Genomic DNA, 15,639 nt, shown 5'->3' with positions numbered 1-15,639 from the left:
CTGCTTTGATTTGCTCGAAGAAGCTCATCTTCGAGTCGAGCATTAAACCAAGGTATTTAATCGCTGGTTTTGACTCTATAGTCAACTCGCCGATCGATATGGGACGCAAGGTCGGGATTCTCCTTCTGGTCAGGATGACTACTTCGGTTTTCTCCAGCGCAAGGTTGAAACCGTGAGCAGTCATCCATCCGCTTACCCGTCGCATCAATATGCCAAGTCTGCTTTGCGCCTGTTGAACAGTGCGTCCGGCAACAAGTGCCGCAACGTCGTCTGCATAACCGACCAGGCGCGACTCTTCAGGCATATCGAGTCTCAGCAGACTATCGTAGGAAGCGTTCCAGAGGTCCGGCCCTAGGATGGATCCCTGTGCTACTCCCGACGTGATTTCCATCCTCCTCTGGCCCTCTAGCGTCTCATAGAACAGGGAGCGGTCTTTCAGATAATCCCTCAATATCCGCAAGAGATAGCTTGGCACGTGAAAGGAGTTCTCTAGTGTGCCCAGCATATCTGTCCATCTTACGGAATTGAAGGCATTTCTGACGTCAAGCGTTATGAGGAGCACTATCCGTCGAGATCGGCGGCTGTGCGCCCCGGCTCGATTAAACGCATCTACGACCTCCATAACAGCATCCACTGTAGATTTCCCTGTTCTCAACCCGAACTGCCTTGCGGATAAGTCCCCGGCAGCACGGATCGCTTCAGCGAGTCTACCCCTGATGAGCTTCTCGAACACTTTTCCGGCCGTGTCAAGCATACACAGCGGTCGGTATGCAGACGGGAGCTCCGGATCTCCTTTACCCTTACGGATCAACGCGAGTCTGGCCACTTTCCAGCGAGAAGGAAAAATGCCCTCCTTCAAGCACGCGTTGAACGCTTCGAGCAGCAATTCTGGCCGTTGGCGGAACACCAGTTTGTAAACTTCCGCCGGGATGCCATCAGGGCCTGGCGCCTTCCTGTTTTTCATAGTGAGAACCGCTTCTTCGAGTTCTCCCATTGTGAAAAGAGGGCAATCCACGAGGCTTTCCGCGCTGTTTACATCAACCCGTACAGGGTGTCTGGGGAACAATGCCCGCACAATGCGGTCCATCTGGTCGGTGCTCAGTATGCAGGGCTTCCGCAGAGCCCCGATTTTCCGAGTGACAAGCTTATAGCCAAGTCCCCACGGGTCATCATTCACCTCATTAACAAGATTTTGCCAGCCGCGAGCTTTGCTTTTATTTATAGCGCTGCGGAGTCTCCTTTTTGCTGATCTATATTGTGCCTTTATGGCACATGCCTCCTCGTTGGCGTACAAACGTTGTGCCAAACGGCGGAGCTTATGACACTCCTTCCGTAGGTCGGCAATTTCCGCCGTCCACCAGTACATAGAAGGCTTGTCGCGCCTGGGGCCTCTCCGGGGCATGGAAGCCTCACACGCCGTCGTTATCAGATTCATCACTGAATTTACGACGGTGTCAGCTGCGACACCACCACCCCCCGGAGTGCTCCCCAGTGCGGCCCTACCTGCTCCAAGAGCTTCGACGAACCTTCCGATGTTCACCTTCGCGACGTTCCACACGCAGGGGGAACGTCGTGTTGGTGCTCGCCGGCAAGTAACGTCAAACACTTCGAACGCAATGTACTGATGATCACTTGCCGAGAAGTCTTCTAGGACTCGCCACCCGTCCACCGATGATGCCAGAGATTCCGACGCAAAAGTGATGTCGGGAATGCTTCCTTCACAACCTGAGCGCCGAAGCGTTGGCGTGGATCCGGTGTTTAAAATTACGAGCCCGGTTCTCGCTGCCATTTCCAGAATCCGTTTCCCTCTGGAGTCTGATTGAGGCATGCCCCATTCAAGAGCGCTGGCATTAAAATCACCGCCAACCAGGATTCGTCCCTCCGTGTTCGAAACGGCGTCCTCCAGAGCATCAAGCCGGCGTTGAAAGTCCGGAATCGACTCATTCGGCGTGAGGTAAACGCTAAAAAACGTTATCCCTAAACACCGGATCCAGGCAAATCCGTCCCCCCGGCCTTCGGCAAGAACACGAAGTCGAACGTCGTCCCGAACCCAGATGGCAGCGGTGCCCGATAAGTCCAGATACCATGAGGACGGGTCCTTGTTTCGGTATTGCTCGCTGTTTAGGATAGTGAGGGATCCTAAGTCCACATCCACTTAATGTTGGACCGGACCAAATGGAGAGCAACTTATTCTCACGTTTTTCGGTCCACGGATCCCTCGTTTGTGGCATGGCACCCAAGCATTTAAAAATAGGGACTAACGGTTTCGTCGAGAGCAGAGGCAAATCATCAGACGCTGCCTCATCTCTGCCCTGAGAGCAGCATGACCCTAAGTGGCAACAGATAGAAAACGCTCCTATTCGCAAAAACACGCCAAAGGTGCGAATTATATCCAAGTGAAATCGGCAATAGTTTGAACCTAAGCTAGGTTAAAGCTAAATTATTGTTTAGGATAGTGAGGGATCCTAAGTCCACATCCACTTGATACTGGACCGGACCAAACTATTCAATGCGTTTTCTTAGTCAATCTGTTACACTCTGACCTATTATAGCGTTGGTAGTAACAGCGCGATTTCTACCAAACGCTCTGTATTATAAGCTATATTGCTCTAAATTTCATAATTCTAGAATAACATATTAGAGTTTTGTAGCCAATTTCTCAAAAATATAGTCGCATACTATTATTAAACTTATTCGAGAAAATGTCCGTATTTGATACCCCACATACATATATTCAGTGAGAGCACTGGATGGGAACCATTTCTCCCCCTCACTGGATGCGTACAGGTTCACATCTCAGGCAGAGTCTGTTTCGTCTTCTTTTTCTACCATCGATATTGCCCTTATAGACTTTCCGGGCTGGCTAATCCTCATCCATACGGTTTAGGTGACCCACCCACCGTAACCTATTGAGCCGGATTTTATCCACAACCGGACGGTCATGGTATCGCTCATAGATTTCGTCATTATGTAGGCTACGGAATAGTCCATCCTCATATAGGCGGGGAGTCTGGAGTTCCTTATTAAGACAGGCGTAGACCGGTTACCGGTTGTTGCGCCGTTGATGATGATGTGGCGCGGCAGGATTCGCAGCACTTCAGAGCCTCAAATCCAACCCCAAATACAAATTTCGGGAGTTGCCCATCTTCGGCTCGAACTTCTCTCTCTGCTGCGAAGACTCGGAAGAGGGACCTCCGCCATACATTCCGGCCACCTTTCGCAAGGAAGTGTTCCACGCAGTTCACGACTTAGCGCATCCAGGCATCAGGGCAACAAATCGGCTAGTCACCGAGAAATACTTCTGGCCCTCTATGAATAAGGATGTCAATTCCTGGGCCAGAGAGTGCATCGCATGCCAGAAGTGTAAAGTCAGTCAGGCATGTAAGGAAAGAAGTGGGCTCATTCCCCCGCACTACCAGGCGGTTCCACACAATACACCTCGACATAGTAGAGCCTTTGCGAGACTTTGCGAGGTTATAGGTATTGTCTCACAATCATCGACAGGTTTAGGCGGTGGCCTGAGGCAATACCTCTGAAAGATATTACGCCGCAATTATGTGCCGAAGCCCTCTATCAAGAGTGGATACCTCGCTTTGGCGTCCCTGCAGTGGTCATCACTCATGTATTGATGAGATGGAGAACGCATCGATACGTGATAGCCGCTGACATAGAAAAGATGTACCGACAGATAAGTATACATCCTCAGGATAAGGACTATCAACGAATCCTGTGGCGAAGTCATCCATCCGAACCGACTAAACATTTTAAGTTAACAACAGTTACATATGGCACGGCCAGCGCCCCGTACTTGGCGGTGCGCACTGTGCATCAGCTATCGGATGACGAAAGGGTGCACTATCCAAAAGCGTGTCGAGCCATTAAAGAAGACTTTTATGTGGTTGATGTCCTAACAGGCGGAGATACAATCAAGGAAGCGCAGACCTTACAGCAAGACCTTATCAAAGTACTACAAAAGGGAGGGTTTAAATTACGGAAATGGGCAGCAAATTTCGATAGTCTGTTGGAGTCAATTCCTGTTTCCGATAGAGAAGCGAACCCACTGTTAAGCATCGACGAGGAAGATCACATCAAGACTCTAGGACTACGATGGCATCCAGCAAGGGATTGCTTCTTCTTCAAGGTTACCTTAGAAGAGATCACAGGTACTGTGCTCACGAAACGAAAATTGCTTTCTGAGGTAGCAAAATTATTCGATCCAATGGGATGGTTGCAGCCGTGTATTGTCGTAGGGAAAATAATGATGCAGCAGCTGTGGTTACAACACAGAACCTGGGATGAACCAATCACAGAAGAACTTGATGCGATATGGCGAAACTTCCGTTCACAGTTGCCGTTTCTCCAGGAAATTACTATTCCAAGGTGGCTACACTGTAATGATACTGTAACTATTCAAGTCCATGGATTTTGTGACGCCTCAGAAGCAGCATATGCGGCAGTCATCTATGTACGCATTGAGGAACGTGACGGTTCCACAACTGTTCAACTCATAACGTTGAAAGTCGCACCGTTATAGGTCCAATCGATTTCACGGTTGGAGCTGTGCAGCGCTACGCTCTTGTGCGACCTGATGTCAACTACGTTAGAAGCCCATGGTTGGAAGGATGTCATTCCCTATTATTGGACAGATTCGATGGTCGCACTACAATGGCTCCAAAGTCCAGCAGCTAAATGGAAAGTGTTTATCGCCAATAGAGTCAGCCACATTCATTCCTCCTCCGATTCCAATTTCGAATGCTGCGAATCGAACAAATAGATGTGGCGCGGCAGGATTCGCAGCATTCGAAATCTATTTCGAATGTTGCGAATCCTGCTGCGCCACAATGAGGATTATCCTCTTTAAGTCCACTCAACTACTGACTTATGCTGACGATATCAACATCATGGGAAGAACAACGCGAGATCTCCTCCGAAGAAGTTTTTGCCCCCTGCATGAGCATGGAGAATTCCGTAGACTACATAACGATGAAATCTATGAGCGATACCATGACCCTCTGGTTGTGAATACAATCCGGCTGAATCAGTTGCGGTGAAGGGGTCACTTAATCCGTATGGATTAGGATTATCCAGCCCGGAAAGTCTATAAGGGCAACATCTATGGTCGAAAAAGAAGATGCCTGGAATGGAGCAATGGCATAGGCACAGGACGCCAAATAGTTCTAGGGATATCGAATTCGTGCACCTCGGAGGAAAACCGGAATACTTGCAGTTCTTTATTAAGACAGGCCAGTGGATGCCGGTTGTTGCGTCGTTGATGAAGTTAAAAAAACAGAGAGACAGTAAGCCGACTTTAATAAGGTGTCGTTTTACACAAAGCCTTAAGCAGGACGAGGAAAAAGTAACGACTTCGTGTATTTGTACTTAGTACTATATGCCATTATTATTATTCTGTTAAGGGAAAGTCGCACCGCGTCCCTGAAGAACAATAGTGCCCCTTTTACTGGTTATAGTGTACCTGTTGATCATAGTATATCAAGCAGGCCTGTAACCGTTAGGAACTTTAGTATGTTCCCCACTTCTAAATGTTTCAGCTTTGCATCTGGTATTAAGTGTTTTCCCAGATGTATCGACCTACTTTGCACAAGTACCAGACACTGTCCCAGGACGTGCATAGAGGTTTCGTTCTCCTCATCACAAAACCTGCAGGCAGTGTCCGTAGATATCCCTAACTTCCCTAGGTGATAGTTCAGCCGACAATGACCAGGGAGAATTCCCACTATGATTCGAAGGTTCTTTTTGGTGAGGTTTATGCAATCCGTTGTACGCATGGGTTCGTATCCCCCAATAAGCACCCTGGACTGCTCCATCCCTGGTAGGCCCGTCCAATATAGTTCCCTCAACCGTTTCTCTTCATTTCTTAGATTCATAGCCATGAAACCGTTTCCGATTCCACAGAAGGGTTCTGGACCGTGTAAAGGCATCCCTGCTCCCTTCTTGGCTAGTTCATCCGCTGCCTCGTTGCCTTCCAACCCAGCATGGCCTGGAACTCAAAGTATCCAGACCTTGTTGGATGAGCCGAGTGTATTCAGTCTCTCAAGGCATTCCCATACCAGTTTAGAGTTCACCTGGTTGGACCTAAGTGCCTTGATCGCTGCTTGGCTATCGGTGAGAATAGCTATGTTCTGCCCCCTGTAGTTCCTTTGCAGGTTAAAGGAGGCATATGCTAGTGTACCTGCCCATTGGCTCAAAGTAAATTTTCCTTGGACCAATGACACCGGACACCGCTCCCTCTGCTGTGAAGGATCCGTCAGTGTACCAAGTAATCAGTTGCTGGTTTAAGCCGTATGTCGCAGCCACGCTCTCCCCGTTTGCCTTGTTACTCCAACGTGTTTCAAACTTCTTATCGAAGTGAAACCTCGTTGTCATGTTGTCCGTCGGTATCAGTAATTTGGGATACCGCCTAGAAAGAATATCAATCTTCCTTCGATTTAGGCAGCTCCCCGCCTCACTCATACTACCGGCCATCCTGAATATTGATCTCCTTGCCTGCATCTGTATGTGCAGATGGAGAGGGGTTAATCCCAGAAGGACCTCCAAGGATGCCGTTGGCCATGTCCTCATTACCCCACTGATACACACGCAAGCCAGCCTTTGGAGCTTATGTGATTCCCTGGCTTGTGTGCTGAGTTGGGTTCTTTCTGCCCAGATTACCGCTCCATAGGTAATCATTGGTCTTACTATTGCAGTATATATCCAAAGTAGTATCTTCGGGCTGCAACCCCATTTTTTTGCTGCTATGGATCTGCAAGTCATCAGAGCCCTCGTGGCTTTCCGACAAGTGTTTCCGACATGTGTCTTCCAGAGTAATTTTTGGTCTAGCGTGATTCCCAAATATTTGACCTCTGTTTCTCGTTTCACCTCCATATCATGTAATGTTATGGCTTTCAGGTGATCCAGCTTACGCCTCCTAGCGAATGGTACTATGGTGGTTTTGGTTGGGTTGATCCGCAGTCCCACCTTCCTGCACCAAGCACTAGTAACCCTTAATCCAGTTTGGATTCTATCGCATAGGGTATCTTCATATTTGCCCCTACAGATTAAAACAATGTCGTCCGCGTAGCCCTGGACTTGTATTCCAGTATTAGTTAGCACGTCCAGGAGTTCATCCACTACCATAGTCCACATCAGCGGCGATAGTACTCCACCCTGTGGACAGCCTTGAATGGTGTTCATGATAATAGATTTTGTACCTGTTTGTACCTCTATTTGTCTGCTTTCTAGCATTTTGCCCATCCAGAGTGCCAGGGTGTTCCCCACTCCTTTGCCGCTCAGGGCATCCTGTATCTCTGTGTGCGATGTGTTGTCGAATGCTCTTTCGATATCCAAAAACGCGCACAATGCAATTTCTTTTGTTTCTATGGCGTCCCGTAGTACCTCTGTCAGCTGATACAGAGCAGTTTCAGTTGACCGTCCTGCCCGGTAAGCGTGTTGACAGTGATGTAGGGGATTACGCTTTAGAACGTTAGTTCTAATATAGTTGTCTATGACCTTCTCCACCGTTTTGAGTACGAACGATGTTAGGCAGATTGGTCTGAAAGATTTAAGGTGAAAAGGATCCTTTTTACCCGCTTTCGGAATAAAGACCACTTTTGCCCTTCTCCATGCCCTTGGTATGTAACCCAGTGCTATGCTCCCCCTTACCACCCTCAGAAGAGACTCTAAGATAATTCCTAGGCCTCTCTGGATAAGTGCTGGGAAAATGCCCTTCTACTCCGGGAGATTTCATGGGTTTAAAAGCTCCCACTGCCCATCTTAGCCTAGCTTCTGAGCATACCTCTTTTGCTAGTTTCCGGCTCTCGTTCCTTCCCCTTTTATACGTTGTTGGGGTGCCAGGCAGATTGTTGTCGGCTGCCGCCGAGGGGTAGGACCCCGGGAAATGAGTTCTGAGAAGCAGGTGTACCCTGTCCTCCTCATTCTCGGTGAATGTCCCATCTTCCTTTTTCAAGCAGACAGAGGATATTAACCCGTCTTTGGCTACAGCCATGTACAGCCTGGTTGCTTCTGTGATCTGTTCAATCCCTTCACAGAATTCCCTAAAGCTGTTCCGTTACGCTTCCCTGATCGCGTTGCTATACGCAGTCAGTGCATTTTTATACCTCCGCCAGTCGCCGGTTTGTTTTGCCCGGTTAAACAGTTTTCGTACCTCTGTTCTCATTCTGGCTAGGTTCTTGTTCCACCATGGTACATCCCTTGATGACTTGACTGTCTTGGCAGGACAGCTGGCCTCATATGCGTCAATGACGATTGTGTTAAGGTTTTCCACCACCGTTTCTAATTCCAGTTCGCTCCTGATGTCACCGCCCCCTTGAAGGTGGGCAATGTTGTTGCTCAGATGCGTTGTGTAGGATTCTCAATCCGTTCTCTTGGGATTCCTTATTATTCTTTTTATTTCGGAGTTACCCTCAATGTCGAATCTGATTATCCTGTGATCAGACATTGAGGGTTCATCCGACACCCTCCAATTCCTGACCATCCCGTTCATTAGGGTATTTCCTAGAGTTATATCTAGTACCTCTTGTCTGGTACTGGTCACAAATGTTGGAGTGTTCCCTACGTTGTATATTTTTAACTTATTGCTAAGAATAAATTCGAGAAGGTACTCACCTCTACGATTAGTGTCGCTGCTTCCCCATACTTCGTGGTGGGCGTTGGCATCGCAGCCGAGAAGAAGTGGTAACGCCCTCTCCTCGCAATACTTCGTCAGCTTTGCAACTTGTTCCGGTGGAGTCCGGCTCTCGTCTCCTGGGAAATATCCCGATGCTACAACTGCCTCTCGAGTGCTCCTCCCGGCTTCCAATGAGACTTGGATAGCCACAAGGTCCCCGGTTAAGAACTCTGAAAGACATATGTATTTTAAATTACGTTTGAGAATTATGCAAGCTCTCGGTTTTTCACAAGAGGAGTCCCAAATTACCTCCATGTCTCCTCCTTGCAGACCGCGAATCTGCCCCCGGTACACCCTGGGCTCCTGAGCCAGCACTATTCCAATGTTCTCCTTGGAATTTGCCCTTGCAATCACTGCAGATGCAGCTCTCGCATGGTGGAGGTTTATCTGGGCTGTCTTAGTGCTGGCCATTGGCTCCGTTATTGTTTGGAGCTCTTCTCCACTGTCGGAGTGTCACCCTCCTCCTCCGACATGGCGCTTTCCTGCGCGTCGCTGTCCACCCCGAGCCCTAGGAGTCCTAGGTCTAGGTCGTCCAGCTTCTGCTCTTCACTGGGCAGTAGGTCTATTTCCCTGGTTGATCCAGTTCTTTCCGCCTCTATGGCTTCCGCGACTTCTTCAGGGACCTCGGTAAGTTTTTCACCCGATGCCTCCTCCGAGGTCTCTTTCCTTGGCTTTTCCTTGTGCACATGCACGGGTATGTTGCCAAATCGGTAGTTGATCATAACTCCGACGTTTAATTGCCTCCAGGGATCGGTCATTTACCCCAATCGTGAGGAGTTTACCCTTGCCCTCCGTCTTGCTTCTGAAGACTCTCCATAGTCGAGTATGGAGATCTTCATTCTGAGCAATTAGAAGTCTCATAAGGTCTTCCGTTTCTATTGCCGCGGCCTTTGGCAGAAAAACTGTCACCATGTGGGCTCCTGGTATATCATCCCCAGCACATGTCGACAGTTCTACCCCTTTCCAGCCTGGCAATCTAGGAACTATGGTTCTAACCCATTCTGCGGTTCCTTCCGTCGCACAGTCCACCAGTATAAGGCCTGGTCGAAAGCGTATCCCGGTGAACACCAGTTTCGACGTCCAAATCTTGATCATCTGCTTGACGACAAGTTCCTCAATGATTTCCTGTTCCTCCCGAGTGAGTATTTGCTCGGGAAACCTTTTAGGCAGTATGGCCAGTCGAATGCCCTTGACCGCACTAGTATAGCTAATGGCGGGCTTCCTGGGTCCTGCCTTCACTCCTGACCTGCCCGGGTTTTCTCCTCCCTTGGGTTCAGGTCTGGATTTTTTGGGAGCATTCCCTTCATGCGGGCTGATCTCTGCTGCTCCCCGCTTTCTCGGCTCCGGTAGAAATGGCTTAGGTCTGTCCTGAGCCTTCTTAAGGGTCTCTTCTGGTTTCAGGCCCTCCTTCAGATAGCGCAGGTAACCCCGGCGCCACTGAGACCTGTCACCTTCCTGACGTCTGTTATATTTATCTCAGACGTGCTTTTGCTGGTCCCTGCTCTTTAAGCAGTGGTGTTCGTTGGCTGTAGTCCACGCAGTATACCAATGCTCACCTTGGATCCACTGCTTGACGACCCAACTTCTCCCTTCTTGGGGGTAGTCACCTGGCTTTCAGTAATTCGGAGACGTGCCTCCGCCTGATTAACCAGTTTTGCTGCGGTACGGGGCCCCGCTTTTTAAGGTTTTGTGTAAACACAAAACCTTATTAAAATCGATTTACTGTCTGTCTGTCCGTCTGTCTGTCTGTCTGTCCGTCACACGCATTTTTCTCGGAGACGGTTATAGCGATTGATACCAAATTTGGTAGAAAGGTGGGAACTGTGAACGCTCACGCATACAGTGAATTACATCCTTTTACGTCGAATTTAAGGGGGGGTCCCCATACATGCAAAAGGGGGGTGTAAAATTTTTTTTCACCAAATATAGTCATGTGGGGTATCAAATTAAAGGTCTCGATTAGTACTTTTCAAAGCCGATCTTAGTTTTGACATTTGTTGGAAGGGTGGGGAGCGCGGGGGGTTGAAAGTGATCACTTCTTTAAGGGGGCCATTCTCAAAAACTACCCAACCCAAAAATCTGAAAAAAGTCAGGAGGCTGCCACTATAGGGTGCCTGGGCTCCGAAATACCTTCCATGCCGATATCTGTTTAAGTAAAGTTAATAATAGTATATTACTACAATTTTTTGTAATTGGTTAGAAACCCCCCTTAAGTTCATCTTAGTACCATGAAATTTTGTAGTGATATAGGCTATAATATAGAGCATGATTTTACCAAATTTGGTGGAAATCGCACTATTACTAACAAAGTTATAATACCTAAAATTTGTTGCTTCTTTGAAAATTGAAGACTTCATAGTCAATATCACCCGAAAGTGGATACTCTCACATAATATATGGATATATTACGTGCTACGTACTAAGAAATACACAAAACCTTTCGTACCCGTAAGGAAAGGACTGGGATAGGATGGGTGAGGTGCGGGGGAGGGATGGTAATTAAAAGCTGGGAGGGGTGCTAATGATGGGAAGGTTTAAAAAATTGGGAGTCGGAGAAGTTGCCCGTGTAGAAGACTACTCTGCCTAGGGAATCGAACAGATGGTTCTGTGACTGGAGGGAAAGGAGGATCTGGGGAAACAGATGAGTCCGGAGAAGGTTATCTTCAACGATCTCAATCTGCATGGCATTGGCGACAAGAGGATTGGGATGGGATTGGCACTTGGCCAAGAAGTTGAGGGCAAGACGAGCAAGGAAGGCGTCGATGCGTGGGGTTTGGCAGGATTCATAGAGGATCTGGTTGGAAATGTACTTGGAGCGGTCCTCGTTCTTAAAGATGTTGGCGCAATGGCGAAAGATCCTGCGCTCTCTGAGGCGGACTCGCTCCATTTGGGATGGGGAGCAATCGGACCAGAAAATGAAGCCGAAGATGAGGAGTGGGCGGATGAGCTATTTATAGCAAAACAGCTTAACTCTTTTTTGGAGTTGGGATGTTGTATTTAAGAATAGGATACAGGGACCGGAAGGCACCAGTTGCACGGCCTAGTGACTTCGTTATGTGTGGTACGTGGGAGAGGCGGGAGTTCATTGTCACCCCGAGGTAGGTAACTTCTTTAACAGTGGGAATGGGCTGGTCGTGGATTGTGAGTGATAATGATCTAGTGTCACTCCGCATCTTCGGAGTCATCCTCATGTCTCCATGGAAGACGATGGTCTCACACTTTTCGGGATTTAGGGAAAGTTTCCAAAGCGTGAAATAGTGGTAAAGTTCGTCTAAATAAGCATTCAGACGCGCTTCACCACGGGAGATGTGTTTGGTGGCCGTGTATATGATTAGGTCATCCGCGTATTGGAGGATCTGGATGGGACACGGGTGTGGAGGTGGTTTGGGGATGTCTGCGGTGAACAGAGAGAAAAAGGTTGCAGACAGGACTGAACCCTGGGGAATGCCGGCGGGGCAAGTATAGGACGAGGAAAGGTGCTGCTGGATGTTGACTGAGGATTTCCGCCCATCTAGAAAGCTAAGAATTAGCTTGCAGAGGTGCGGATGGAAGTTGAGGACTTCGGAAAGCTTATACGTGAGTCCGTATTGCCATACGGAGTCGAAAGCTTTCCTTAGGTCACGGAGACATGCTATGGTAGGTGTCCTCCGATTGATACCTAGTAGGATATCAGTCTTGAGGACAAGCAGTGCATGCTCAACCGAGTGTTTAGTTCGGTTGGCGAATTGGAACTCGGGCAGGGTGTTGTTAGAAGTGCAATGCTCATCTATGAGGGATTTGATAATCCGCTCGAAGATTTTGGTGGATGAAGAAAGGATGGAGATAGGCCTGTAGCTATCAGGATTAAGTGGATTAAGGTTCTTTTTTGGGACGGGAACTATGCGAGCATTTTTCCATTCGGTGGGGAAGTGTGCGTTGAGGATGCAGTGGTTAATGATCGAGGAGAGTGTGGTGGAAATGTTGGGGGCGCACTTTTTCAAAACTATGGAGGGGATTTTGTCGAGACCCACTGATTTTTTGTTCTTGGAGGCTGCAATTGCAGCTTCCACTGAACTTGGGCTGACAAAGTGGATGGGAGAAACATTATCATGTTCATCGGAGTGGATGAGGGGTTGGACGAAGAGGTTTAGGTTGGGACTGGGTTGGTGGGAAGTGGGTGTGGATTGGAGTTTTTCTATGGTTTCGCTCACAACACTTTCGAAGTGTTGATCGCGAATGTGGAGAGTGCAGTGGTGCGCTTGAAGGAATTGGTCGGCTAGGATGTTCACCTTTTCGGGAGTTGAGATGTTCTGTGGGAGGATGGTTGTTTGTTGGAAGGACTTGCCTAGACGAGGACAAGTTTTTTTGAGTTCGCTGAAGGTATCAGGGTTCAGCTCAATGTTGGAGAGGCGCTTGTGGAGGTGTTTGGTGTAGAGGGTTAAAATTCTATTGCGGATTGACCTGTCAAGGGAAAGGATTTCGTTGCGGAGTGGAGAGTATTGCGGAGAGTATCTATTCCTAAATAGCCTCCGCCTTAGGGTACGCTTGTATCTGATATCCTCGAGGATAGCGTCCGGGAGAGAAATAAGGTTGCGGTAGTTGAGGGACTGAGATGGTATCAGCTCGTCACATACTTGCTGAATTACTTCAGTGTACTGACGAACTGTCCAATCTATAGTGTCGTTGGAAACTGTTTCGTTGGTAGGGAGGAGGAGAGGTTCAAGTCTTGATTTAAGGGTGCGGTTGATGAGTTTCCTGTTCGCCTTCTGGAAGTCAAGGACTAAAGCGGGTGAGGGCCTGGTGGCTCTGTCGGGGAGTGAAACCTCTAAGACCACGGCATCAACCTAGCCGAAGCGTTTGGCGAAAAAAGATATATATAGCCTTTCGAGAATCTAACTCGAACCTAGTCTGGTCAGTGGTAAACTTTTCATATACTGTTAAATATGCAAGTGTTAATAGATTATCAAGAAAACAACATTTGTCTCATTTGATAGGAAAAATATTTCACGCAATTACAATCTCAATCGCATCAACCTTTCAACTGAATAATTTTCGATTTAAGTATCTCTTACTCATAAAATAAATTATTTGCTAATTAACATTTAGTTATTCTCTTATTTCTGTTATTTACAACAAAAGCTGGTAAACAGAATCAAAAACGAGTTTGAGAACTTCACCCGAGAAAATTTGGCGTAATTAGAGCTTTTAAAGATACCCCGCCAGCTGAAGGTTAAATCTCTACGCATTTCGCCACTGGACCCCTTATAAACTGGAACATATTAATTAGAAAAACCTAGATACAAACGGAAAAATCTGTACTTTCCATGTCTCCACTAATATTCGCTTCTCGGAATTCCCACTCTGTGTCGATAGTATTACTAAGAAAATAGATTCAGATTTATTCTACTTAGATAAGTGAATCAAACTAAAGTAATATTTTATACGTATTAAAACTGGTTTAGTGCTCCCTCGCGTTCTATCCATTTCCATGAGTAAGAGTCTCCAATATTGAATGGCTCGCAGTTGATCTTAGCGTGATCTTTCCGTACCTACCTCGGTTTTCTCACTGCATCATAAACAAGCAATAAATAATCCTGAAAGCCTTGAACTTGTAAGATTAATTTAAATCTTCTTCGTATTCACTGAGCGTTGTCGCGCTGAGAGCATACCAAGTGTACATAAGCAGATGAAATTTAGTAGATAACAGAATCATTCACGTGATGGGAGAATAAAAATTCTTTAAGCTACATTTTATGCACGTCAACTTCTTGGTGTGAAATGTTCCATGAATCGCTCCTATGTTCCGGAGGCATGAATTTTATTATAGTAAGTTACCTCATCTCAACTTCTGACACCGCTGCTTACCTGAAGACATGGTGAGTTCCGAGTCGTTTGAAACAAAATCGGTTTGAACCTTTCGGAGGATGGGTAGGTAGGTATCAGTGGCCGCTCCGAGGAGCCCAATTAGCGCTTTGGTGCGCCGTTTTGATGCCACAAACTCCTAAGACCGTGACTGTTGTTATAGGAACAGGGAAGCGGAGTCCAGCTGGCTCGGATCTTCAGAGCCAGCCCGTAGCATTCACGAAGGAAAGCAGCTCTCCGACCCTGCAGCTAGAAATCTGACTGAGGTCCCCAAAGAATGGTTTACCCAGTGTCCGCAGCCTGACTCGAGCCAGAGCTGGGCAATCGCAGAGAAAGTGCATGAGGGTTCCCTTCCTTCTCCGCAGCTCCGGCAATGCGAGTTGTAGGGTAAGCCGAGCCTAACGGCATGGTCCCCAATGGGCCAGTGCCCCGTGCAGACCGCCGTAATCTTGAATGCATTTGCACGCGTCTGGCACAGGAGCTCTCGTGATCGGGCCATGTTATAAGCGGGCCAAATTCTCCTTGATTTGGCACAGCTTGTAAGCCTTCGCCATCTCAGGCCCGCGGCTGTTAGGTAGTGCAAGTAGATTCGGCCCCCGACAGCCGCCAGCGGAACACCGACTGTATTCCCCGAGGGACTGCCAAGAGCAGAGCCTTGCCTGGACAATCCGTCAGCCCGCTCATTCCCCTCTATGTTCCTATGCCCGAGAACCCAGAGGAGAGTGATCTTGAGCGTGCCGCCCAGATGGTTGAGCGCGTCTCTGCACTGCCCCACCAACCGGGAAGATGTCATCGTTGAGTACAAGGCCTTGATGGCCGCTTGGCTGTCGGTCAGAATGGCTATGTTACGCTTGGGGCTCGAATCACGCTCTAGCCATCGACAGACTTCCAATATCGCCAGTACTTCCGCCTGGAATACACTGGTGAAACCTGGGAGACCATACGACTTGGATACACCGTGTATATTCGAGAAAACCCCCACGCCGACTCCATAGGCCATCTTTGATCCGTCCGTAAAGAATACCGTGTCATAGTCTTGCAACACGCCGCCGATCTTCCACTTTGCCCTAGTTGGAAGGTCCACAGCAAAGTTTCTCGTGAAGTTCAGCTTGCGT

The 15,639-nt window shown here is 48.1% G+C and overlaps 1 protein-coding gene across 1 annotated transcript; it reads left to right on the top strand.

Moving 5' to 3' along the window:
• The first annotated feature begins 3,676 nt into the window (after positions 1–3,676).
• LOC119648633 lies at positions 3,677–4,534 on the top strand. The gene has a single exon (XM_038050403.1). The coding sequence runs from the start codon at positions 3,677–3,679 to the stop codon at positions 4,532–4,534; it is 858 nt and encodes a 285-aa protein (XP_037906331.1).
• The last annotated feature ends 11,105 nt before the right edge of the window (positions 4,535–15,639 follow it).

The sequence above is a fragment of the Hermetia illucens genome, chromosome 2, assembly GCF_905115235.1.
Source record: "Hermetia illucens chromosome 2, iHerIll2.2.curated.20191125, whole genome shotgun sequence".
Classification (NCBI taxonomy): domain Eukaryota; kingdom Metazoa; phylum Arthropoda; class Insecta; order Diptera; family Stratiomyidae; genus Hermetia; species Hermetia illucens.
This window is presented reverse-complemented; position numbering and strand designations above follow the sequence as displayed.

Bases quoted from the DNA above. Each gene is read 5' to 3' on its own strand.
- LOC119648633 (XM_038050403.1), top strand. From the start codon at position 3,677: ATGTACCGACAGATAAGTATACATCCTCAGGATAAGGACTATCAACGA.